Here is a 27,044-nt window from a genome sequence, read left to right as displayed (position 1 = left end):
CACCCCTCCTTAGTTGAGGGAAGATTCCAATTACCATGTCAAAAGACAATCGCTTAATTCACTCTTCTGGTTTCTGCCATTGAAGCAATCCCGGGATCTTTAAAATTTCTTTTTGTCGGGGTGACCATTTAGCTCATCTTAATAGAGGGGTTAACCCTCTCGGAGCATGTATCAGAAAGAATTTTAGAAAGTGACAGTGAAAAAGGTGATTTTTTGCTATTTCAATGAGTATGGAAGTGGGCTCAAATCAGATGATTTTAGTGCAATATCTATTGATGTGCTAAAGGCTTAAAGCTCTCTTCAAAAAGAGAGATTTGACTGCCATGACATAGGCTTCATACCTAAAATCAAACGAAATGAAAGATTAAATCGAGGAATTATTTTGTGGATTGTTAGTTTTATTGGTTGATTTTTTAGGTTGCTGATATTCGAAGAAGAATATAGAAGCAGCGCAAGGTGCTTAATGATACGTTTTAGTTTGACTTGTTACATTTCTAAACTTTCTTGATGTTGTTCTTTATAAAATTGGGATTCATGTCTTTGCTTCTGTTGAACAGCAAATTCGTGGAAGTGAACAAAGGCTTAATGACGACGGTTATCTCCTTTATGGGGCTACCTCCAAAAGTTGAGCAAAAAAGATTCAAATTTTGTATTTTACAAATTTTGTTAGACTTCACAAAATTATTTTAAAACTTTAAATATATCCGTTACTTAAAAAAAAAAAACTACAGGTTTATAAAATAAACATAAACGTACTAGCATAAATTTTGTTATTGATGTTATAAATATTAGCTTTGAAGTTCATTTTAGTTAAACACGAATTGTTTCCATGCAAAGTTGACTGTTATAAAGTAATTGAAAATAATGTCATACATTTGAAGCACACAATTCAAATGGTATAAAAAAAGTTTTTACGTGATTATATTATTTTATGGGTGGAAGAATATAAGGTTAAGTGTATTTTGGAATCTTTGTCTTTCATGAAAGTTGACGATAATAAAATATGATGCGGTGAAAAGAAAATAAAAGAAGAGAAAAGAAAAGAAAAGAAAAAAAATAGTATCTGTTTGTTTGGCAGTGCAGCACAGCGAAGCATATGTCAGCAACTGGCAATAGTAACTCCTTTCTCTTTTTCATACAAATCTCAATTCCTCACTCACTCTCACTCTCACTCACCTTTTCCTTAGCTTCGAAGCACCTTGGCTTCAACACTCACTCTCCGTGCTAGGGTTTTCCTTCTCCCATTCCCAATCAGAATCCGAATCTCAGCTTTCCCTTCTCTCTGCTCGGTACCTTTTTCTTCTATCGTACGCCTTTATGCTTCTGCATCTTTACTCATCATCACCATTTTCTTCTTTCTCTACACAGTGTGGTCGGAATGTCGGCCTCCAGAGGAGGGGCGGGGCCGTCGTCTGAGGCGCCGCCACCCAGGCGGATCATACGGACGCAGACAGCCGGGAACTTGGGAGAGTCGGTCATTGACAGTGAGGTCGTGCCTTCCTCTCTCGTCGAAATTGCGCCCATTCTTCGTGTCGCTAACGAAGTTGAAAAGACTCATCCCAGGGTTGCTTATCTCTGTATGTTTATTTCTTCACTTTCTTCACTTTCCACTTTCATCATCCTTCCTTCTATTTTTGCGTCAATTTTATGTTGATCTTGCATTGCAGGCCGCTTTTACGCTTTTGAGAAAGCTCACAGGCTGGATCCCAACTCAAGCGGTCGTGGTGTTCGCCAATTCAAGACCGCACTTCTTCAACGCCTTGAAAGAGTACCTAACCATTCTCCTACTTCATTTCTTTCCGCCTCTGCTGCATACACTCTTTCCCACTTGATCTCCTCCAATATATCCTCCGCACTAATTGTCGTTAAATATTTTGGCTAACCTGAAGAAATGTATCTCGTACACATGCTCTGTGCTTGTGTATGCGTGTGTCATTTGCTGTTCTCGTTAAGAAAGTATGGAAATAATCAATGAACTATGGAAATTCTTTAATTAAGAGTGGAAATCGGTCATCATTGATGGTGCCCAGTTCTTTCTTATCCGTGGGACCGTAGAATAAATTTATCAGCACGAGTTGAAAGTTCTGTATATGTTTAAGATTTAATGCTTTCTATCCGCGTAAAAGATGACAGCAGTAGAAATCCAAGCTGTTAAAGTCTCCAGAACGAATCATGTATGAGTAGAACGAGTTGTTTGTTGCCAGTATGAATTTTATGATCCTGTGTGTTAGTTTAAATGACTTCATTCTGAGTCTCTCTATGTTTTATTTTGGTCATTTTGTTCCATAATTGTTAGGAAAATGATCCTACTCTGAAAGGAAGGGTTAAGAAGAGCGATGCTCGGGAGATGCAAAGTTTTTATCAGCATTACTACAAAAAATATATCCAAGCTTTACAAAATAAAGCTGCCGATAAAGCCGACCGGTAGATTCTCTAGATGATTTTCTATTGACATGTTATCCTGCTATTGTGTGACTAATAGTTTGTCTCTTTCAGTGCGCAGCTCACCAAGGCATATAACACAGCTAATGTTCTTTTTGAGGTTTTGAAGGCTGTTAACATGACACAATCTATGGAAGTTGATCGTGAGGTTATTTTCTGTGACTCCTTAGATGTCTTTTTTCTATTGGGGTCCCCTTCTTCCTAGGATTTTACAGGATGGTACATTACTAGTACGCATGATTGATTTGCCATTGCCATTGCCATTGCCATTGTTACAGATTTTGGAGACCCAAGATAAAGTTGCTGAGAAAACTGAGATCTTAGTTCCTTTCAATATTCTTCCTCTTGATCCCGACAGTGCTAACCAGGCTATAATGAGATTTCCCGAGGCATGAAATTCAGTTCCATACGTTGTAATTCTGATCATTTTACTTAGAATGAAACATACTTATTTATTACTCTTTATAGATCCAAGCTGCTGTGTATGCTCTTCGCAACACTAGGGGTCTTCCATGGCCTAAGGACTACAAGAAAAAAAAGGATGAAGACATTTTGGATTGGCTTGGGTCAATGTTTGGATTTCAGGTATAACACAATCAGAAACTATGTAATTGAATTGAACTTGTTTACCTCCTCTTGGTTTTAATATATAGTTTTATACGTACTGCAGAAACACAATGTTGCAAATCAGAGAGAGCATTTGATCTTACTGCTTGCTAATGTTCACATAAGACAATTTCCAAAGCCTGATCAGCAACCAAAGGTCAGTTTTAAATTGAACTTACGGATAGTTCTTTTGTTGTTTCTTTCTTCATGCTACAAATCCTCTGCCTTCCTACTTTATTTCTTTTATTATGAGTCAGAGGTCCCGCACATTTCATAAACATTCCGTTCTGAATCTCTGATGGCAATCAATCTTCATCTGTGAATTATGAACAAAAAAAACTAGGCAGCATTTGACTTGTTTTTTCTTTTTGTGTTGATAATTTTTCCCTTAGAATCTAAGGAAAACTCATCCTTGTTTTCATTGTTTCTTGTTTCTATGATACCGGGAAGGAAATGGTGAAAACTAGGGAGCTGTTGAGTTTGAGAAATTAGAGCATTATTTCGTTTTTCACGTACTGTTTCGTACTTAAATACAAAAATGAACCTTAATTTACTTTTGGTTCTTGCTTTTGACGATTTGTACTGTAAATGGTGAAAAACATGCTCCCTATTTATTTTATCCTGTTTCCACCACATCTTAGTACAAATTTTTGAAATCAGGAAACAAGGTGAAAACAAGGTAACATTTTTGTAATTATTTGTGAAAACAGGAAACAGTCCCTAAATTTTGTTGCTTTCACTCCTCCCTTTGGATATCCTTGATTAGAGGCAACAAAGTGAAAATAAGGTGATATTTTGTTAATTGTTAGTGAAAAAACATCTAGAAAAATTGAAGAAAATAAAACAAACACCATTTAGTATTTTTTTACCTACTTATCATTAATATAAATATAATACTGTAATTTATATTCTATCTACTTGTGACTAGTTTGATTTGTTTGATTAGTTGGATGAACGTGCTCTGACAGAAGTGATGAAGAAACTTTTCAAGAATTACAAAAAATGGTGCAAGTATTTGGGTCGGAAAAGTAGCCTTTGGTGAGTGTTTTTGCTTTATGTTGAGTGATAAATATTATACTGTGTTTTTGCTGACTGGCACCTCATAGCTTTGCTCATCTACAATGAAAAAATATGTATTTTAAGTTCTCCTTGTAACATGTCTTGTGGATGCATTTGGCAGGTTACCTACCATACAGCAAGAAGTACAGCAGCGTAAACTACTATATATGGGACTGTATCTTCTAATATGGGGTGAAGCTGCCAACCTACGATTCATGCCAGAATGCCTTTGTTATATATATCACCATGTATGCATTGTAACTTGAATAGATTTGTGATGATTATCTATTTTTCCCAGCATGTTTGGTTGTTTTTGATGCATTTGCAATGAAAAGCTAATTTGTATACGCAATGACGTGTGAATTCATTATCAAGCATATTGATCCCTACATATATCTGTGTGGGCCTGTTCTTTTTTCGGTAGATTTCACTTAGGAACAAAAATAAAAGTCTTTCTCTGTATCTGTTCTGTGGTTGGTGTGGGTGTGTTTTGCACGAGGGTTTGAGTTTCTAGCTCTAAGAAACCTAACAGATGCTGTTTTAGATGTATATGGAATAAATTTTTGGGAGAGCTGATGTTTATACTTTCTTGATGTTTAACCTAAGCAAGACAGTTATTGAGAGTATTATAATACCGGCATTAGTTGCTGACACTATAAATTTAATGAATGTAAGTTTCATTACCCATGGTTTATATCTTTAATTGTTGTTTCTTCATTATATGTAATGTCTGTCTGTGACTGTTTGCATTGAAACATGTCGTCATCATATAGATGCTTTTTGTCATGTTGTGATTTTGTTATATTTTTTTCCTGGCGTTGCATAATCTAATTTCGTGACTGTTTAGGAGGCCATGTGCATGTGTGTGTTATTCTCCCTATGGTTTTGGGTTTTACTCACGTTCTCACGCATTGTTGGTTGTCAATGAATGAGACTTTGATGGTAACTTGCTACTTTTTGTGAATGTTGACATGAATTGGTTCTTTTCAATATGGTTCCTGTAGATGGCTTTTGAATTGTATGGTATGCTTGCCGGTAATGTCAGTCCAATGACTGGAGAGAATGTGAAGCCAGCTTATGGAGGTGAAGAAGAAGCTTTTTTAGGGAAAGTAGTCAGTCCTATCTACGACGTGATTGCTAAGGTTTTTCTTGCATTGATTGCAGTCTGCATGTCCTTCTTTCATTTTCTGTTTGTGGCTGTCAGATCCATATAAACTTATTTTCATTCATTTTTCACATTGATGAATAAATTGATATTTTCTTGGTCAAAAGGAAGCTGCACGCAGCAAAAAGGGACGGTCAAAGCATTCACAATGGAGGAACTATGATGATTTAAATGAATATTTTTGGTATGGTTAATGTTTTACTTTTTCTCTGTATTGACTGTCGTACCTGTCAATGATTTAATTTTTAAAAACATACTTGTAGGTCTGCTGATTGTTTTCGGTTAGGTTGGCCTATGCGTGCTGATGCTGATTTCTTTTGCCTGCCTTCTTCTGAAAAGTTGTTTTTTGATAAATCTAATGTAAGTATTGTAACTTTAGACTCTGTCCTGATTATATTAGGTTCTTCTGATGATTCTATATACGCAGTAAATGAAATTGTGCATTTGCTCTGTTTTGAATGTTTGTAGCTACATGTTATATTTACTGCTGTAACTTGTATGTACAGGATGACAAACCACCTAGCAGAGACAGATGGGTTGGGAAAGTGAATTTTGTTGAGATAAGATCATTTTGGCATATTTTCAGGAGTTTCGACCGAATGTGGAGTTTTTTCATTCTGTGTTTACAGGTTTTAAATATTCTTTGCATTTTGTTGCTCTCCATCCTTGTCAGTTATTTTTTCCCTTCAATGCTTTGCAGAATAGAGTCTATCTCTGAAAAAGGTTATTTTTTTTTATTAGGCTATGATTATTGTTGCTTGGAATGGACCTGGTGGTGATCCAAGTGTGATCTTTAATGGTGACGTGTTCAAGAAGGTGTTGAGTGTGTTTATAACAGCAGCTATATTGAAGTTTGGGCAAGGTAGGCAAAAATCAATTAGTTGCATTTGCATTCAATTTCCAATAATGGTATTGCGGCTTACCTTGTTTTGATAATATAGCATATGCTTTCTGCATTTAGCTTAATTGTTTCTGTGTGAATTTGTAATCTATTTTGTTACTTTAACCTCCTACGTTTTGCATTGTTCATTATTTACACGTGTCAAAGCTATAAATTCCATAGCAAGATTGAATCAGTGAAAGTCAATAGTTTTTTATTTACTACATAGTGGATGAGTAGTCCGTTCTCAAAAGTTTTAAGATTGATGCAAAGTAGCCAAAGGCTAGCATCTTTCAGCTAAAACTTTATCCAAACATCTTATTTAAGTGCATTACAATTACAACAGAGAGATGAGAAGGCCTCTGGTGCGCAAATGGTTGTTTGGAGGAGTTTCTTTGATTTACTGTGAGGTTGGAAGACTTCTCTTGAGCAAATGTCACATGAAGTGCACTACAGGAGTTTCTTATATTTAACCTGAGGCAGTTTTGTTGTATAGTCTTGTTGTATCAAGCTGTCACATGATCCAATGCCCTTGTTGAGACAATTCAGCTTGAAAACCATTGAGGGCTTCTTTGGTTTTAAGTTGGATAGATTTTGATAGAATTAATTTTGAACTGCTGAGCACTTGAACATAGTTTAGCTGTGCCAAGTTAATCTCAATTATGGATCGTATATTGGTTGTGTTGCTGTAAGAGGAATTGCTTTCATGTGGTAGCCAAATGGGCGCTGTGACTTTGAAATAGTCCATCATTCCCAATGTTCATTGTGTGCTGTCTTGTTTTAGTTTTTTTATCTTTGTCACTCGATAACATCCTGTTCCTGTATAACTGCTCAAGTGTTTTGGAGTATTCATTTACTTAAGTTGTAGTTTCAACATTTCTTTGTTAAATAAATGACCTACTTGTGTAAATACTTTGGCTAATTGAAGGTATGCACATTGTTTCCTTGGCTGAACAGTTTATATAATATGTTGAGTTAAGATTGGGTTTGTCTTGAAAATGAAAACGAGTATTGGGGAGTCAAAATCTATTTCATTTGTTTTTTTCTCTTCGTGTTGAGAATGTATTATAGGAGTGAGTAGGAATGCTTCGTTATTTCATATAGTGTTGTTACTCTTGTTAATATTTTCTCCCCAACTATGACAGCTGTTCTTGATGTGATCCTAAGTTGGAAAGCACAATGGAGTATGTCGCTGTATGTGAAGTTAAGATACGTCCTAAAAGTTGTTTCAGCTGCGGCATGGGTGATTGTTCTGTCAGTTACTTATGCATATACTTGGGATAATCCTCCTGGGTTTGCTCAGACCATTAAAAGTTGGTTTGGAAGTGGTGGTTCAAGTGCTCCTTCATTGTATATTTTGGCTGTTGTTGTTTACCTGTCACCGAATATGCTTGCTGCAATATTCTTTCTGATCCCTTTTATTCGTCGTCATCTCGAGAGGTCAAACTATAGGGTTGTGATGCTAATGTTATGGTGGTCACAGGTAGGCCATAACCATCTTTTTTACTATATTTTCTCTGTTTCTAAGAACTATTGTGTCATTGCTGCTGGGATATTAGTATTGTAATAACTTGGTGTTTCTGATGCTTTATAATTGCCAGCCTCGTTTGTATGTTGGTAGAGGAATGCACGAGAGCGCATTTTCCCTTTTCAAGTAAGAAGTTTAAGTTGAATAGTTTCTGTTATATGTGAATGGTACAATTCGACAAGCCTAGCATATGATATTAATTTATCAACGTTTTTGATGTCAGGTACACAATGTTTTGGGTGCTTCTCATAATTACAAAGTTGGCTTTTAGTTACTATATTGAGGTTATTCATTTTAATCTCTTAGTATAAGCTATCATTTCTTTCAGTTGTCGCAGGAAGTCATTTGAATTTGCATATTTAGCTTCACAATTTCACATAATGATGGTTATGAAATATAGTCAATTCTTTTTGGGTTCTTGGTCTCATTGTTACAACAATTATTGAATTCTAATTTTATATTTTTTGTGAATGATGTTTAGTTGGGATTTTAGCTGCATTTTCTGTAATAGTCAATGAATTTTACTTGTTCTTAATCTGTGCTGCATTAATGAAGCGTCACAGGGAAATACCTTTACATTACATCTTTAGAATAATTAATTATTTTTCTTTTCTTTTCTATTTAGGAGGTTCTCTTATCTTCCAGCTTCAGATCTTTGACTTTTTTTCATAATGGTCTTTAGTCAATTGTTTTTACATGTTTTAACCTTCTTCCATCTGTCCATAGATAAAACCTCTCGTGGGACCTACTAAAGCTATAATGAATGTAAAAATCACAACTTTCCAGTGGCATGAATTCTTTCCTCATGGTTAGTAAGCTTTAATGTTTGTACTTTCATTTTAGTTAATTTTTTCATAGAAATTTTTAAGTTTTTTGTATGTTTTGCAGCAAGGAACAATATTGGTGTTGTAATTGCACTTTGGTCGCCAATTATCCTGGTATGGGTTTATGATGTACTTCATTTATATCCTATTTTAAACATTAGTAGTGTAGTTGTATAATTTCTTTTTTGTCAGGTATACTTCATGGATACCCAAATTTGGTATGCCATATTCTCAACATTATTTGGTGGTATTTATGGTGCCTTCCGTCGGCTTGGGGAGGTTAGCATATTGTCCACACTTCTGTTGTCACTTAGATTGTGGGTTGTTTTGGATAATTAATTTTTCATGTTAATTCATTGTTTTGTCTTTTTTGATATACTTGGGTGGAAAATCTATCTTGAAGGTATTGTTACTCCATTACTTATATCTGGAAACCGCTAGATCTGAATGACTACCCACTAACTTTTAGTTGCTCTTAATTGAGTCAATTGACTTTTAGACTCTTAATTATGGGATTGAACCTTTTTGTTTTGATTAACTTTCGTAATAATTATTGTGCATTACTGCTTATCCTGTATCATGGTATCTGATACAGAAACTAGGAATGCTAAGGTCTCATTTTGAATCATTGCATGGTGCTTGAATATAATATCTATTTCTTTTAAGTAATAATTATTGTGCATTACTGCTTATCCTGTATCCTGATATCAGATACGGACACTAGGAATGCTAAGGTCTCGTTTTGAATCATTGCCTGGTGCCTTCAATGCCAGTTTGATTCCTGAAGAAACAAGTGAGCCAAAGAAAAAAGGACTAAAGGCCACTTTGTCCCGCAGATTTCCCAATGTTAGTTGTTTTACTTTTATCATCACTTAATTTAGCTTTCAGGTTAAATGGCATAACTTTGAATTACAATACTTGATCGATTGATGCAGATCTCATCTAACAAGGGGAAGGAGGCTGCAAGGTTTGCACAACTGTGGAACCAAATAATTACTAGTTTCAGGGAAGAAGATCTTATTAGTGATAGGTAATGTGAGGGATACTTAATATGTTTGTGGTTCTTGATCTTATTTATCTCTTGATCAATCAATCTATCAATGGAGTTGTGTATTTTTTCAACAGTGTACGTGTTAATGTGGTTATGTTTTTCAGGGAAATGGACCTTTTGCTTGTACCATATTGGGCTGATACTCAGTTGGATCTTATACAATGGCCCCCGTTTCTACTTGCTAGCAAGGTTTGTTCATTTTCACTTTGATAGACTTTGCTACTATCATTTCCATGTCTAATCATTCAGTAACTGCGTTTGTGGCCATTTGCCTTTCAGATCCCAATTGCACTAGATATGGCTAAGGACAGCAATGGAAAGGATAGAGAGCTAAAGAAAAGAATTGGTGCTGACAACTACATGTCTTGTGCTGTCCGTGAGTGCTATGCTTCATTTAAGAGCATTATTAAGCAGTTGGTTCAAGGGGAACGGGAAACAGCGTAAGTAGTTGTACTTTGTGAATGATGGTCTATGTAAAATTCCCACCTAGCTCCAAATATATTTATTTCTAGGAAATAGTCAGCTTTATCACCTCTGGTTGATGAATGTTTTCAAGTCTTAACTAAAATCTGAAAGATTCTTTATCTATCTATCTCTTGAAGCTTTATCACCTTGTGGATGTATTTTTTCAAGTTCAACTCACTTCTGAAAGGTTGTGTCCATCTATTTTTTGTTTATAACTTTGTTGTGTTGCTTATTTCAGGGTTATAGAGTACATGTTCAATGAAGTGGATAAACATATAGAATCAGATAAACTGATTGTTGAATTCAGAATGAGTGCACTTCCTAACCTCTATAAACAGTTTGTTCAGCTAATAAATTATTTGGTAATATTTCAGAACTATTTTATGCAATTTTTGTACATTTTGTTTCTCTGTGACAGTTTAGTATATTTGTCAAAATCTTACGAAGTTATTTTAATTATTGTAGCTGGATAATGATCCAAAAGATAGGGACCAAGTTGTGATTCTATTCCAGGACATGCTGGAGGTTGTGACGAGAGATATAATGATGGAGGAGCAGGATCAAATATTCAGGTAATGTACACATAGATTGTTGTCTCTGCTATCTTGTTTCTCATGTGTTCATTTAGAAAATGTGCACGTCATATTCTTACCTTTTAACCTAGAGGCTAGTATTTCTAGCTTTTAATTTTCATGTATTTGGTGTACATGTTGGCTTTCAAACTCAATACCAAACACGTGCCATATCTTTTAGTTGCATCCTTTTCCCTCCCCTGATTTTGATTATAACCATATTATTTCAGTTTGGTGGATTCAACCCATGGTGGTACAGGACATGAGGGGATGCTTCACCTTGAGCCCGAGCCCCATCACCAATTGTTTGCATCTGTAGGAGCTATCAAGTTTCCAATCGAACCAGTTACTGCAGCTTGGACAGAGAAGGTTTGTTGCTAATTAAATTATTCTGCTAAAAGTTGAAATGAAGTGCTTTTTTAATGACATGTTTACACTTTTTGGGGTAGATTAAACGACTTTTCTTGCTGCTTACGACAAAAGAATCTGCCATGGATGTGCCATCTAACTTAGAAGCAAGAAGGCGTATTTCTTTCTTCTCAAATTCTTTGTTTATGGACATGCCTATGGCACCAAAAGTTCGCAACATGCTTTCATTCTCGTAAGGAATCTTTTAGTCCCAAGTACTTTGCAATGCTTTATTGTTGTAATTTATTGTTGCCTGCGCCTCATCACCAATTGTTTGCAATACAGAAATCTCCCCTCTTGATGTGATTTCCATCATCTTAGTCAGTTCCTTCCCCTGCATTATTGACTGGAGAGTCAAAGTTCCTAAATTTTTTAACGTCTAACAGGATGCACAATTAAAGTAACTCTTCACTTTGGTTTGTGATGCCCAGTATTTTAATTTCATAGAGCACTTGCATTTAGATGGTAAAAGCCTATGGACTACTGTAATGTTGTGAATGAAAGACTTGATACAATTGAATGGCTAGTCCAGGTTACTCAAAGATGTTCTCAAGAATTATTCTTTTGGGAGGGGTGTAAGAAACATCCTCTCTTATGGAAAACGAAAAAGCTGGAGATCAAGTCATTAAATAAGTTGTGATACCCATTGAATTTGTGATTTTTAATAAATTAACCCATGACTGAATATGCTCTAAAGGATGTCTTATCCGCATTTCTCTTTTTAGTAGAATTAGTAAGGAAGAAAAAACATCTTTATGTAAGAAACAAATTAGAGTAAATTTTTGGTTCTAATTATAAGAAACATGGTATCACTTTCAAATGAATTAACTGCTAACTTTCTTTTATATTCTTAAATTATTACATAGTCTACTAATGAAATATCCACTCATTTCCCACGAAAGTGGATGAATGTAATCATCACTTAATCTCTTTTTGGAATGAAATCTAAGTTTATGAGTTTATTAATTAAAATGAACTAACTAAACTATTTGTATTCGTGTTGTGAGTTATGTATTTGTTTCTTATATATAGGGCACGAGGTAGTCTTTTCGATGTGTTTGACTAAAGAATGCAGAATTTTATCTTGTAGTATATCTGCTTGAATTATACCCCATATACAAATGTTAGTATATTGATCATGCACTAAACATTGTTTAAAATGGTTTAATTCCTTTGTTTTGGTGTGTTTATATCTTTATTGTTAATTTAGTTATTGGATTTTGGTTATAGGGTTTTGACACCATACTATACAGAAGAAGTTCTATTTTCCTTACTAGATTTGGATTCACCTAATGAGGATGGTGTTTCAATACTGTTCTACTTGCAAAAGATTTTTCCTGGTTTGCCAATACTCCCAAATCTCTTTCGTTCCATAAATATAAAAATTTCTGAGGATATCAAATGTATTCTTTTATACCTTTTTGGTTATCAATGCAACAGATGAGTGGAACAATTTTCTTGAGCGTGTGAAGTGTACTGAGGAGGATATTAAAGCGAGTGAATCTGACGAGTTAGTAGAAGACCTTCGGCTTTGGGCATCATATAGAGGGCAAACATTGACCAGAACTGGTTCTCTCTCTCTCTCTCTCTCTCTCTCTCTTTCACCCCTCCCCTGTGCATACACTTATGATTTCAAGTGGTTAGTGTTAAATAATTTTCATTCATCATGAATACCTAGTTCTCTAGGATCCCAGTCGGAAAATTACGACACCAAATTAATGAGACAATATTCATTATACAAACCTCTTGAAGTCACTGTTCTTCAAGTTGACTTCGAGTCTTGTTAAATGCTGTTTACAACTTCCCTTGGAATGGTCTGTCCTTGCGTAACTTTCAATTATAAGATAATGTGTTCCTACTCAAGTCTTTTCTGTCTGCCCCAAAGACATTATTTATAGAAAGTGAAGAAAAGGGGACCTACCCTTTCACGTACACCATGGCTAACTCATGTCTCGTTATCTAGAGTTATTTTATTGAAACCTATGTACTGAATAAATCAGTGGAAGATTAATACTTTAGAGATACAAATCTCTAATACTAGCATATATTCTATTTACTTATGTGCAGTTACGTTTTAGCCTCCTTGAAGAATGTAATATATCATTGCAATTGACTTACATAAAATTCAAATTAATGCAGTAAGAGGTATGATGTATTATAGAAAGGCTCTGGAACTGCAGGCTTTTCTTGATATGGCGAAAGATGAAGGTAATGCTCCTTCTTTTTTGAATGATTAAGTGAAATTTCTTTATTTATATGTACTGTAGTTGCCGCCCAGTTAATTAGTTATTCAAATATACTGTTTTAAGGTTTTTGGTCTTTTTCTTTTGATTCGTGTGGCTGAATTGTTACCAATGGGCAGATTTGATGGAAGGTTATAAAGCCATAGAAAACTCAGATGACAATTCAAGGGGTGAAAGGTCATTATGGACACAATGTCAAGCAGTAGCTGATATGAAATTCACATACGTGGTATCATGTCAACAATATGGCATTCACAAGCGGTCTGGTTCTCCTCTTGCACAGGGCATATTAAGGCTTATGACAAGGTAAAAAATAGAATTCAGTATTTTATGTTTCTTTCTTAAAAGTAGAATCTCTGTACAGAAGTTCTGAAGTATATAGGTGTTAGTTTTGGGAGCTTTTCCTTTTTCTATTACATTTCCCCAAGACCCATCCCTATGAACATACCAGCCAAGAACTTTTGACTTAGTAGTAGCTTAAAACCCAAACATTCATGAAATTACTGAAATATCGACTTCAATTTTAGCTATATAGCATTTTTTTTAAAACCGGCGCAAGAATCAGTGCAATGCATTGGCTAAAAGAGCTTCCTCATTAATGATCCTTTTGGCAGAGGAGAGAAATATGAGGTAAATAAGAAGGGTGTTTAGTTGATATGTTTACATTTGGCAGATATCCGTCTCTTCGAGTTGCCTATATTGATGAGGTAGAGGAACCTGTCAAAGACAGTAAGAAAAAGATCAACAAGGTTTATTACTCATGCTTGGTTAAGGCAATGCCGAAATCAAATAGTGCTTCAGAGCCTGAACAGAATCTGGACCAGGTATTTGGATTTTGATGAATGTGTTACTTATTTTTTCCCAACTAGTAATGTTTTTGTTTTGATTGGAGAAGTTCTACTAGAAGACGGATGGAAATTTCAACTAGATGGGCGGCAGGAATTCCTGTAGTATTAGGAAACATTCAGACAGAAAGCGAATGTAAAAACTAGGGTTGTAGCAAGGTTGCACAATACCTCTGTATGTCAAACATAAAATCTTGGGTTTTAAGCAAATTGCGAAAGAGTATTGATAATCTTTTGATGCCATGACACGTGTTGGTTGCATAAGGAAAAGAATGTGCGGAGTGTGTGGTGTCAAATGCCTGTTTTGTATATGAATATCTTCTATAAAGGAACACATGTTTCTGTTTTAGTTTATTCAGGACAGGAAGAAACAATGGGGGCCCCCTTTTTCTTTTAACTTACACAAACACTGGAAATAAAATTGAATACGCCCTTACATAAGGAGGCAATTGTTGGGTTATTTAATTTTAAGAAAAAATGGCGGAGCCATTTCTATATAACTAAATGCAATTATTAACCTTGACTATTTTCTAAACTATCATTCACTTTTTTAGTAATATACTTTGTTTGATTGTTTCAATCAGATTATATATAAAATAAAGCTTCCTGGACCAGCAATTTTGGGTGAGGGCAAGCCTGAAAATCAGAATCATGCAATAATTTTCACACGTGGAGAGGGCTTGCAAACAATAGATATGAACCAGGTATGATGATCATATATGTGCTCATCATTGTGAGGTCTCTTAAGGCCATGTGATTAAGTTGCACATTTTATAGGATAACTACATGGAAGAAGCTTTGAAAATGAGAAATTTGCTGCAAGAGTTTCTTAAAAAGCATGATGGTGTTCGGTTTCCTAGTATCCTTGGACTTAGGGAGCATATTTTTACCGGAAGGTAAATCTGTATTGGTCTATTTGCAACCATACAATTTTTTGTGTGTTTCTAACTAGTGTTTGGCTCTGGCTCCAGTGTTTCTTCCCTCGCATGGTTCATGTCAAATCAGGAGACAAGTTTTGTGACAATTGGTCAGAGATTGTTGGCTAATCCTTTGAAGTAAGTTGTTCTGTTCTACTGTTTTTTTTTTTTTTTCTGGGTTCAGGATAATATGGACGGAATTTTGGAAGAAATGCACTTCCAGTTTTTCACGAGAGAATTGCTAACTGCATAGAGAGTGAATTCTTAAACATAAATAGAAAAGGAATGTTAAATGTCTGAAATTGGTAGATAGATTTTATTAGATAATTGTCATTTGTTCTTTGTCAATAGGGTGGAGAGTAACAAATCACTCTCATCTTGGTTTAAGGCATTGCTTTTGACTGGCTTTGGTCTACTGATTAATACATTGGATTTATGTAGGAAGTTAAGCTATTACTCTCTTGGCAGTATGTAAAAATAAATAGCAGTGTCTAAACTGTTTTACTCTCTACTTATGTAGGGTTCGTTTCCATTATGGTCACCCTGATGTCTTTGATAGACTTTTTCACCTCACAAGAGGGGGTGTGAGTAAAGCCTCCAAGGTTATCAATCTAAGTGAAGATATTTTTGCTGGTATTGTGTCTTCCAATTGCTGATTGTTTGCTTACTTTTGTTTGATTGAATGTTTCTTTATTGGTTTGGCTTTTTCTGTTATTTTTAGGCTTCAACTCTACCCTACGAGAAGGAAATGTTACTCACCATGAGTACATACAAGTAGGGAAGGGAAGAGATGTGGGTCTCAATCAGATTTCTATGTTTGAAGCAAAAATAGCTAATGGCAATGGGGAGCAGACACTAAGTCGAGATGTATATCGACTTGGGCACCGTTTCGACTTCTTCAGAATGTTGTCTTGTTATTTCACGACAGTTGGATTTTATTTCAGTACCCTTGTACGTTATCACCAAATTACCTTTCACTTGCATATTATGTAGATTATTATTATTGTTGAAAATCCCACATCAACTAGAGATATGGTCAAATTATAGTATGTAAGAATGAGTTTGACTTAAAGTTCACTTATTTTAAAATGTCTAATTCTCTGTGCGGGAGGGGGTATTGGATATACCAACTAAAATATGACCAAATTTAGTATAATATAAGTAAGTACAAATATTTATAAGTCATTTTATGTGAGATTGAATTAAACTTAAAATTTACTTTCTAAAAGTTATTATTATTATTATTTTTTCAACATGCAAGATCCTTGTTGGAATCCAAAGGGATTGAAAAGTGGCAGTTGCGGGGTTGAACTACCTACCCAACTTGTGCCTCCTAATTTAGGCTGGGGGAGGAGGGGTATATTTTTGATAAAATGAGCTAAATGGTCAAATTTTGAAGTTGTATACCATGGAATTTTGAAAATTTTCCCCTCTTCATTTTTATGCAGATAACTGTTCTCACTGTGTATATATTCCTATATGGTCGCCTTTATCTTGTTCTTAGTGGGCTTGAAGAAGGTCTGAGCACTCAAAAAGCCATTCGAGACAATAAGCCTCTTCAAGTAGCTCTTGCTTCTCAGTCATTTGTTCAGATTGGGGTTTTGATGGCCCTGCCCATGTTGATGGAAATCGGTTTGGAGAGGGGCTTCCGAACTGCTCTCAGCGAGTTCATATTAATGCAACTGCAGCTGGCCCCAGTATTCTTTACATTTTCACTTGGGACAAAAACTCATTATTTTGGAAGAACATTGCTGCATGGAGGTGCTAAATATAGACCAACTGGTCGAGGATTTGTGGTTTTCCATGCTAAATTTGCTGACAACTACAGACTTTACTCTCGTAGCCACTTCGTCAAGGGTATTGAGCTCATGATACTGCTTGTTGTTTATCAAATTTTTGGTCATTCTTACAGAAGTGCTGTAGCATATATCTTGATTACTGCATCAATGTGGTTTATGGTGGGTACCTGGCTGTTTGCTCCTTTTTTGTTCAATCCTTCCGGGTTTGAATGGCAAAAGATCGTTGATGATTGGACTGATTGGAATAAATGGATTAGTAATCGAGGGGTATAGGTGTTCTACCTGAAAAAAGTTGGGAATCTTGGTGGGAAGAGGAACAGGAGCATCTCCAATATTCAGGAATGCGGGGAATCATAGTAGAGATACTGTTATCATTGCGATTTTTTATCTACCAGTATGGTCTGGTATATCACTTGAATATTACGAAGAAAGGCCAAAAAAGTTTTCTGGTAATTCTTAACCTAAGCTGTTATCTTTTCCTGCATTTTTATCTCAGTAATTATAATTTGGTAAGCTGAATGGAATTATCGATAACCTTTCCTTGGCTTACAGGTCTATGGCATTTCGTGGTTGGTGATATTTGTAATATTGTTTGTAATGAAGGTTAGTAACAAGCTCTGGGAGTATATTGTATGGGCATGTTTGTATTTCTATTCTTCCTCAGTATACAATATTGAATCGCACTAATGGGCTTGTTCGCTTCTCTTTCCTGAAAAAAAAAATGCAATTTCTATGGTCTGACACATTTTGGTATTCTGTTTTTCTTGTTGTCTCTCAGACGGTATCTGTTGGGAGGCGTAAATTCAGTGCAAATTTTCAACTCGTCTTCCGACTAATCAAGGGACTGATATTCCTCACTTTTGTCTCGATTCTAGTCATTTTGATTGCGCTTCCGCATATGACAGTGCAGGACATTGTTGTTTGCATTCTTGCTTTCATGCCAACTGGTTGGGGAATGCTGCAGGTATAGTGTATATAATGTTTTAGTATAGTGTGCTTCAGTTGCATTATATATGTTGCCTTCAACTTGTTTGTGGTTTTGATTTCTTGCAGATTGCTCAAGCATTAAAACCTTTAGTACGCCGGGCTGGGTTTTGGGGATCAGTGAAAACTCTTGCTCGAGGTTATGAGATTGTGATGGGTTTGCTTTTGTTCACTCCTGTTGCTTTTCTGGCTTGGTTTCCTTTTGTTTCAGAATTTCAAACCCGTATGCTGTTCAACCAAGCATTCAGCAGAGGTTTGCAAATTTCTCGTATTCTTGGTGGACAAAGAAAGGAGCGCTCTTCTCGCAACAAGGAATAGTTTTCTAACTATGATGGCTTAATATTCGGAGCCCCAACTTCTTGGTCGCGCTATTAGCTGCACCAAGATGATATTCTGTATCAATTGTAAGTAGTTGTAACTATGAATCACACAGATTCTACTCTTCGCTTTCATTACAACCTTAAGTTATCATCATCAATTATTCAAGTTATCAAGTCTTTCACCTACAAAATCGAAAAGATCGATCGATCATACTAGTAATTAGTTTACTATTATAATATAGAATGGTTGAGAGGAGATATGATTTATTAATATCAATTCTTCTGTACAATATACGTTAGTTTAATCATCAGTCCCCGACTTTTTGTAATTAAAAATATTATAGAAATGGAAATGGTTAATCCGGTTGTCTTTGAATCTTTCCTGAAGCGTTGAAAGTGTCAACCTGAGAAATCGAAGAGGGAAGTGTTCTACCGCAAATCGGTAACCTCTGTTGTCGACAAGAGTTATTTCGTACGCTTCGACAATATGCTTGGCAGAAACAGCCTAAAATGGAAGCTTTTTAAAAACCATTAAAACAAACTGTCACCGCTTAACTCATCCTATTGTCCCTTGGCAACTAAATTTAGAGTAGATTACTCATTACTTGGATCCAGTGTAAAACCATAAACTAAATGCATTCTTGTTAATGTTAAAATAAATTGGTAAGACATTGTTAATGTTAAAATAAATTGGTAAGACAATGGCTGATTGGTATTCCTTGATTAATTTAGCATTCAATTATGATATAATGAAGGAAGAGTTGAAACAACTTGCATGACTTTCAGTATAAAAATTCGGTAGCGTATAGCCATGCTCAATTTCAAGATTTATGCATATAACCCTTTTCTTTTAACACATTAGTATATATATGCATGTAAAAAAAAACTTTTCTCATTAGAACTAATATTTGTCCATATAAAAAAAAGATACCAGCCAATGATTAAAAGGTTATTTTATCCAATTAAAAGAGACATATTTAGTAAAAATAAGTTACACTATGATTTCACAATAAATACTTTTTTTCTTTTACTTTTGACATACTTTCCTTAATATTTTTCAAACAATTAAGGAGCTTAATGTAACAAATAAAAGATGTCAATATAATTTAAACCATTGCAAAAGATAGAGTATAAATATTTTTGAAGTAAGCTACTATCGTCACATTATTGCAGCTGGAATAAGTCTCTAGTCCAATGAACTTAGAGAAGCTCATGCCAGAACCAAACATACTAAAACATCTAAGTAAAAAGAACAAGAATCATTCTAGAAAGAAAGATTATAGCTTTGCATGTTTTATAATGACTACTTCCTTTATGGTGTGTATTTGAAATACTTTTTTAACACAATGATTTCCCTTTTTTCGTGAACACTGAGGATTTTGTCTTTGGATAGTAGAAGACAATTGTTGGGAGACGACTGAGCCGTACTTTGTTGGTGTATCATGTTTCTTGTGAGATTGATGTTTCCAATTGGAAAGTAGACAGAGTGTGGAAAGATAAAAGCAGTTTGGTGGGACCGGAAAATGTGGCAGTCCAATTGGAGATAGTGCTTAATATTATGAAAGAATATGATGTTGTCAAGGCAACAAAAAGGCCTGCATTGGTAAAAGGAAAGACAATGTCTACCGTTCTTGAATTGAAACATTCAAATGTCAGACACTCAAAACTCTTCTCATTCTCTCATTTGTCGCCTTTCACTTGTCCACTGGACTCGTGTTGCCAAATGTTGTTCTTTCTTACTTTGTTTTTAATAAATCAACTTGTTTGAACTCTTAATGTCCATGTATATTTATGTTTCATATTCATGGCCTTTCACCAGTCAACATCTCTATCGTTCTCCTTAATTTGTTCGTATTCGTTCATATTTGTCTATTCTTATGAACTTTGTATGCATAGCCGGTTTTAATATGACAAGAACCGGTGGTGTTAGGCTCATTCGTTCAGTTGGTGATGCTTGTTGAAAAAGTCTGATTCTTAAGCTGTTTAAAACCAAAATCAACAAAGGCAAATAACAAAAAAGAGAGAAAACTCAGGTAACCTGTTATTGCTTTGCATGCATATTTAAATGTTTGATGGTTGTTCTGATTATTCTTTTTCAGTTCCTGCTGGTTTTCTAGTTGATAAGCATGATTCGCTTTGAATGTTTCTGATTCTTACCTTTAATAGTGGCGGAGAGGGCATACATAAATGGCTTCATCTTTGGAAGAGCTTCTTGCAGAGGAGGGGTTCAAAGGAATCAGAAGAGTGCCAAGGTCTAGATCCTCCTTCCACTATGGTGCTTCAAGTGAACCTCTTTACTCTATGGAAGGTAGACTTTGTGTATCAAGTGAAAGAATTCGACCGCAGAGACAAAAGTCTGATGCCTCAAGATATCAGATTACAAGTGGGCGTTTGAAAACCGACACTCATACCGCAAAGAACCCAAGATCAAGGGATAATGTTATTTTGAGAGAAGTGGATGAACGGTTGAAGGTTGAAGCCGAGAAAAATTCTTCTGGAGATACTGATTCAAGTGAAGAAGTTCCTACCAAATCGTCAGAATACATGCCAAGGGATGAAATCACTGAGGTGATTGAACAAGACGCTAGCAGATTTGAAGATACTTATTCAAAAGAAGTGTCTTCAAAAGGAGGCAAAGAAAATAATTTCCATGAACTTGTGGAGGAAAAAAAATGGGGGAAAAAGCCTGTCAAGGATGCAAAGGTGCAAAGCAGAAGTTCCAGCATACACACGCGTAGACATTCGAGCGAAACTGGAAAGAAAATAAATCCCCAGAAGAGCTTTGAATACAGCAGCAGGAACAAAAGTAGCAATCTTGCCCTGCAAGTAGCTTCTAGTCTTGCTCTTGATGAAGTAGCTGTTCAAGCCGTAGTTTCCATTCTAAATGGGTATATAAAGCGTTTTCCAAAAGATGAGGATTTTCGGTCTACATTGCATCACAGATGTTTCTCTTCCTTGAATTTTGTTGAACTGAAAGAAGAGAAAATTACTCAGACCAAAGTCATAAGAAGTCTTGAGCAAGCAATTGAGGCCATTGAACAATCCGTGGAGGAACCTGTATCTGCCATGTATCTGAAAAGAACAACGATGCAGCTAAGTATCATTACAGGTTTGAGTTTAAATGATTTGAAATACGAGTGTACGTGTGGGATTCCGAATTATAAGTTGTCAGCATGTGCTCATCTTTACCTCAGTGTGGTATACATGATGCAGAAAAAAAATAAGGTGTCAGCAAAGCATCTCTTGCAAGTGTTTTGTGATTCACCCTTTCAGGCACGGACGATGTTGTTGCCTGAACTGTGGAAACATCTATTTTCTCCACAACTTTCTCATTTGAAGGCATGGTACAAGAAGGAAGAAGGAGTTCTAGTAGACACACCAAACAAAACAAGAAGGCTAAAACTTCTTCAAGAAGTGTATAATGAGCATTTGGATTCTGGAACTCATATATTTGCTGTATATTACAAAGATTGGCTTACTGAAGGAGTGGAATCTCCAACAGTTCCTTCAATTGGCATTCCATCAGTTTCTGTCTCAGGAAGTGAAGAGGGAGGTTCACTTGGTCATTCTTTTGAGTCTGCTAGCTCCATTGACCCATTCTCACCACAGCCAATGGTCAGCAAGAAACTGTATGATTCTATGTTTGGTAGCTTTAGAAGACCAGGAGTTTACCAAGTAAAAGATGTTGAGGATGATGGTAACCAAGACAACTGCGTGAAAGGCTCTTACGGTTCAACATTTGTTAAACAGACATTAACATATGAATCTGAAACTGTTAAATTTACAGATCAAGATATTGAAGGTTTCTCTCAAGGTGTAGCTATTGATACAATCAAACCTGTAAGATATTTCTGTTTTCCGTATATTTTTACCTTGGAAAATCACAAGCAAGGGTTAATTATGTCAGTAGGTAAAGTTATTATTCATTACTATTCTTTGAACAGGGTAAACCAGTTGATTCATTCACTGTTCCTTAACTGAAAACAATTTTACCATAAATTCTTTTAGGTAGTCTCCCTCTCCTGTTTTCATCTCATCCTTTGATCTGCATCACTGTAGTAGATTACTCTTTTATCACGTTACCTCGAGTCCTCTTCAGTACCTTATATACCAAAGTCTGAATAGTATATTTCTGAAATTGTATCATTGGTGTTTTAGTTTGGAATCATTACCTTTGTAGATTTTGAGTCATATAGGTTGAGGAGTGAATCACCGTATATAATTTACAAAAACTGTTTTATTCTTTGAATGGCATTAACATACGTGTTTCTGTTTTTGCTTTACATCTCACTTATGTTATATATCATCGACATGTGACAGCAGAAAGGAAATTCAATGGCAGCTACAGAAGAATGGAGGAAAAGGAATGTCAGTGATGAAATTAATAACTCTTTCCCTATGCAAACTAATTTAAACAATCGCATTGTTGATGCTGTACCATATGAAAAAGCAAATGAACTTGGTCTTAAAAAGGTGAAACATTTGTTTTGGAAATGTGAAGCATAATCTTTCAGTTTTACTACTGTTTCACTGTGTATGTAGTGTTTATGACTTTATACATCTGATCTCCTTCTCTAATTTTTAATCTTTCAAGTGCAGCCAAATAAGACAAGTTATGCTCTTCAAGGTGAGAAAAATCACATGTTTGACTGATGTACCTTCCTTCAGATAGCATATTCTATTAAAAATTGGATTGTACATGAACATATTGGTGCAGGATCAGATTTTCCAAGCACTCCACGGGAATTTATCTGTTCTCTTACTGGAAATCTCTTTGAGGAACCGGTCACCCTAGAGACAGGTCAAACCTTTGAAAGAGAGGCCATCAAAGCATGGTTTGAAAAGGGAAATAGAACATGCCCTGTAACAGGAATTGCTTTGGAATGCATGGCCATTCCATTTACCAACCTTATTTTGAAGCGTTTGATTGATAATTGGAGGTCAGAACGTTTTGATTATCTTCTTGGTCTTGCTTCCCAAAGAGTGGAGAACTCAGAGGATCTCAAGTTGAAAGAAGGGGATGAGGCTGCTGTTTTCAAGTTAGAGAGTCTTTTCTCCTCTTTGAAAGCAGAAGAGAAATCAACTTATGTTAAGCATCTCATGTCTTTAGGATTTCTTCCATTTCTCTTTAGAAGGTTTGAACAGGGAAATGTGGAAGAAAAGTCACAAGTGGTGTCACTCTTGCTAAATTGTATTCAAGTAGACTCTGGTTGCATATATAAGATAGCAAGGAATGTTAACAGAAAGTGTCTTCTTGAGCTTCTTCACAGCACGGAGGTTACCCCAACAACAAATGCAATACTATTCCTTATTGAACTTTTATCAATGAAGAGGTGAACCTTATCAATTTTGTATACTCAATTACATATTTTGATGTAATTGTCTACCATTTCGATGATAGAAACTCCCACTCTTGTCTAAACTTATCTGAATTACAGCAAAAATAGTTTGCAGCAATCTTAAATGTCCAAATTGAGTGTTAAAAATGAATACGTTAAAGGTGTTTAAATTGTTGAACGAAGGTCTAAAATTGGATTTATAACACCTAGCATCATTGTCTTGAGAAGCTAACTGAGTACAAACTTAGAACAACATTGTGCTAAAGGTAAGCAATATTTTACGCTAGAAGTGGTTTAAAAGACTGAAGACAACTAGGATGAATAATTTAAACCACTTGAATAAGAATAATATCGTGCTTTAAATAGTTAAAAAAGAGATTCTATTATGGTTTTGATAACTAATAGGATCATTTTGGCTGGTTATTTATCAGCATATTGTAAATTTCCAGAAAAAAATTGTTAAGGACATTTAATATATACTACCCTTGAAATATTAATTACTCGATTACTTTTTTGTAGGAGAAAGGATGTTACATCATTCATAAGTGGCTTGGCGGGTGAAAAAGTAGTTACTATAATGCATATTCTGCTCATGTACCTCGAGAATTCTTCTCCATTTGAAAAGCCCCTGATTGCTGTCCTTTTGTTACACTTTGATCTGCTGGTATGCTCAAGTAAAGTTACCCCAGTGTTCCTAGTTTAATCCTTTCGTGTCTATTTTCTTGTATAATCATTAGAAATAATCTCAGCTGCTTTAAGATGAAAGGTGAATGAAGTAATCTAACAGAACTAACAAATGACTCCTCTAACTTGACAGGTGAACTTTGGAAGGTAAAGTCAAGAGTTATAACCATTCACTGAAAAATCAACGATTTATATTGATTTTCTTAAATTTTACCTGTGTTTTATCACAATGACTAAATCTTAACAGCTGAATTTCCAATCAAAGATTATAAATCTATGAACTTTACCCTCTAAAGTGCACCCTCTACTTGTCAAAACTTCCCTTATTTCAACACACCTTTTGTATTGAACTAATTGTAGAAATTAAATTAGGAAAAGCAATGAACAGTATTCAGTTTTAGTACATAATTTACTGCCTCTAAATCTGGACATATATAATTGTAGTTGATAACAGCATACTGTAGATTGTGCATTTACATATAAAATGATTACCTTTAATCACTTGTAACGTATAATTTGTGTCTGGAAACTTTTCATTCCATCCTTGTGTTTCAATGCATTTAAGGGATTCTGCTGCATTTGAACTTCTCTGCAACTTCTGTAGGAAAAGATGTAAATAAAGTCAGATATTGGTAATAGAACAATCACTTGGAATATTCATGCTTACTCTCTTCTTATTCAATGTGCTTACCATCACTTGGAATATGCAATCCTAACCTAACCCAAAATCATGCATTTTTCTTCACTATCAACCTTTGCCTCCAATATTTAGCCCTCTTCTGAACTCTTTTGTGCATAATTTTTTCTTAAATTAAGTGATAAAAGAAAATCAGTTTTTGCCTTGCACACTTATAGACTAGAGCAAATTTGCACTGCAGGTTGAGCCGCAAAGGTTTAGCGCATACAGAGAGGTGGCTGTGAATGCCATTGCAGAGGCACTTGATGGCAGCTTAAACGATGAAAAGGCCCGAGAAAAGTGTTGCAGAGCACTTCTAATCTTGTGTGGCCATTTTTCTTCTACCGGAAAGATACCAACCAAGACTAGCATCTTAAAACAAGCAGGTTATAATCATGATGAACGACTCAACATTTCATTGGTAAGACAAAACATTGTTTAACATATGAACGACACAATTAGTATACCTTGTCATTTTCCCAAAAAAATTCAATTGAAACTCAAAAGAACATAGAAAAAGCAAGATGTTACACTTTACACTAGTTAGTCCCCAGTTCAGTGCCTTAATAAACTTTTTGTGCACTGAATGTATCTTGGCTGATAAATCACTGACAATCATAGGAAGATGAAGAGAAAAGGGTTGAAGAGTTGCTAAAGAAGCTGTTAGAGTCGTTGATTGGTGATGGAGAAGGCCCATTTTTGAAGAGCTTATCCAGATGTTTAGATTGTAAGCACATAGATTTGGTGAGGGCGTGTCTAATAACTGTGACATGGTTGAGCTCTTCACTATCTACACTATTTGGTGCTGGATTGCCTCTTCCGTCCTTCTCATTCATCATCTCTCAGTTGAAACGAATCTTGGAAAATGGAGAACTTGAGCTCAGGGCTCTGGCTTCTTTGTCTTTGCTTAATTTCAGTAAAATATCAGGTTCACCATTTTCTGCACCTTTTTTTGTTTAAAATCTTTCCATTTTTGAAATTATTGAAGGCAGTTACGTTTAAGATGTTAAAATGTGATGGAAAAGACATGATAGGCATGGGATGTAATGAAAAATGTTAAATTAGTAAATAGGTCTTTGATTTCCGAATGGATCACTAAAATATTTTTTCATTTGGGTTCTTAAATTAAAAAAATTAGGTTCTAAAAATAACTTTTGTGAAAGCTTTTGCACTTCAAAGTTTTCAAATAACCCTCTGTGTGTGTGGATGCCTATCAAGAATGCCGTTTCTTCTTTCTTAATAATGGAAATGAAATTTCATAAAGTTGTCCTTCTAGGACCTTTCAGTTGAGCTAGACTAGTTAATATTTTACACTACATTTTTGCATAACTATTTGTTGTAGAATCATCTGCCAAGTTCATATCATGCAAGTTCATACCATTTTCCGAATTTCTCATATAATAATTCTTTGTTGTGTTGATTTTAGTTAGATAACCAATTCAACTGCATTGGCGTGCAAATTTGTGTTGTGCTGTTTAAGACATTGTAAATTGTTTTAACAGAATGCAAAACGCTTTTGAAGACTATGGCAGAAGATGTTGCCCCCCTTTTTCATGGACTTGCTGAGATAACATGCACTGCAAAACAACTGCATGCCACTGTTTCTAGAGAGAATTTGTAGTGTTCAAGAAACAGATACTCGTCTCCTCGTTTCTGAAGTTCAAATTTTGATGCAGTTCAGCTTTCTTGTTAGAAAGTTTTTGCTGTATATATGTCTTTGGCAGACTCTTTCCAAAAGAAAATGCCTCCACATGGTTTATTTTTATCTAGAAAAAAATGTAAATGGATCTCCTTAACTTCTTTATGTTTTATCCGACTGGATAACCACATGATTTGTGTTGGTTGTGTAGGGATAGAAAATTTCGAAAATTTGTGAATGAGACATGCTTCACACCATAAAGAATGGTGTCAGAATGATGCATTGTTAAGAGGAGTTGAAAAATGAGTTGGGAATTTATAGTTTGATCCTCTCTCACATGTGGACTGGCTTCAAAGTTCAAAACCATTACATAGAAACAAAGAATGCTTACTATGTTGATTTATATTCTATGAAACATTTTCAGTTGTTCATATTGTAGCTTAAATATAAATGCCAAATGTAAACTGTCTAAACCAAAGCTCTAATATTATCAAGAAAGCACTCATTCCACCTTTATTTTGTGAATTCTTTCCCAAATTGAGATGGTCATGCTTTGTGTCACTCTAAGGAATCATCCTTATTAAAATGACCTAGATAA

At 35.2% G+C, this 27,044-nt stretch overlaps 2 protein-coding genes across 4 annotated transcripts; both read left to right on the top strand.

The window, feature by feature from the left end:
* Positions 1 to 1,152: 1,152 nt before the first annotated feature.
* LOC114185614 (callose synthase 3-like) lies at positions 1,153 to 18,381 on the top strand. Its single transcript, XM_028073453.1, is given in 44 exon segments — positions 1,153 to 1,289; positions 1,369 to 1,577; positions 1,668 to 1,768; positions 2,297 to 2,424; positions 2,497 to 2,590; positions 2,721 to 2,831; positions 2,911 to 3,027; positions 3,113 to 3,205; positions 3,995 to 4,086; positions 4,229 to 4,355; positions 5,112 to 5,249; positions 5,380 to 5,456; positions 5,536 to 5,632; positions 5,779 to 5,901; positions 6,014 to 6,134; positions 7,298 to 7,635; positions 7,754 to 7,806; positions 7,904 to 7,964; positions 8,407 to 8,488; positions 8,569 to 8,618; positions 8,697 to 8,783; positions 9,216 to 9,350; positions 9,440 to 9,534; positions 9,660 to 9,744; positions 9,835 to 9,995; positions 10,259 to 10,382; positions 10,486 to 10,592; positions 10,823 to 10,961; positions 11,042 to 11,193; positions 12,231 to 12,340; positions 12,441 to 12,569; positions 13,140 to 13,208; positions 13,363 to 13,549; positions 13,917 to 14,067; positions 14,673 to 14,792; positions 14,866 to 14,984; positions 15,060 to 15,143; positions 15,526 to 15,638; positions 15,727 to 15,956; positions 16,454 to 17,063; positions 17,066 to 17,253; positions 17,357 to 17,407; positions 17,583 to 17,768; positions 17,858 to 18,381. Coding segments are annotated over 43 exon segments (5,883 nt in total). The 5' UTR covers positions 1,153 to 1,289; positions 1,369 to 1,378; the 3' UTR covers positions 18,107 to 18,381.
* A 1,382-nt stretch (positions 18,382 to 19,763) lies between these two features.
* Positions 19,764 to 26,849, top strand: LOC114183279 (putative E3 ubiquitin-protein ligase LIN-1). Of its 3 annotated transcripts, none has more exons than XM_028070234.1 (9): positions 19,766 to 20,141; positions 20,275 to 21,948; positions 22,432 to 22,581; positions 22,708 to 22,735; positions 22,826 to 23,441; positions 23,967 to 24,111; positions 25,010 to 25,228; positions 25,429 to 25,735; positions 26,310 to 26,849. In XM_028070234.1, exons 2-9 carry the CDS (start codon positions 20,296 to 20,298, stop codon positions 26,426 to 26,428), a joined length of 3,237 nt encoding a protein of 1,078 aa, XP_027926035.1. In that variant the 5' UTR covers positions 19,766 to 20,141; positions 20,275 to 20,295; the 3' UTR covers positions 26,429 to 26,849. The 3 variants fall into 3 exon arrangements, with proteins under 3 accessions (XP_027926036.1, XP_027926035.1, XP_027926034.1); XM_028070233.1 differs by having other exon boundaries at positions 22,429 to 22,581; XM_028070235.1 differs by lacking the exon at positions 26,310 to 26,849 and having other exon boundaries at positions 19,764 to 20,141; positions 22,429 to 22,581; positions 25,010 to 25,193; positions 25,429 to 25,522.
* The last annotated feature ends 195 nt before the right edge of the window (positions 26,850 to 27,044 follow it).

This window comes from Vigna unguiculata, chromosome 5 (assembly GCF_004118075.2).
Source record: "Vigna unguiculata cultivar IT97K-499-35 chromosome 5, ASM411807v1, whole genome shotgun sequence".
Taxonomy (NCBI): Eukaryota; Viridiplantae; Streptophyta; class Magnoliopsida; order Fabales; family Fabaceae; genus Vigna; species Vigna unguiculata.
Note: the sequence above shows the minus strand (reverse complement) of the source record. Positions and strands in the feature narration are given on the sequence as shown.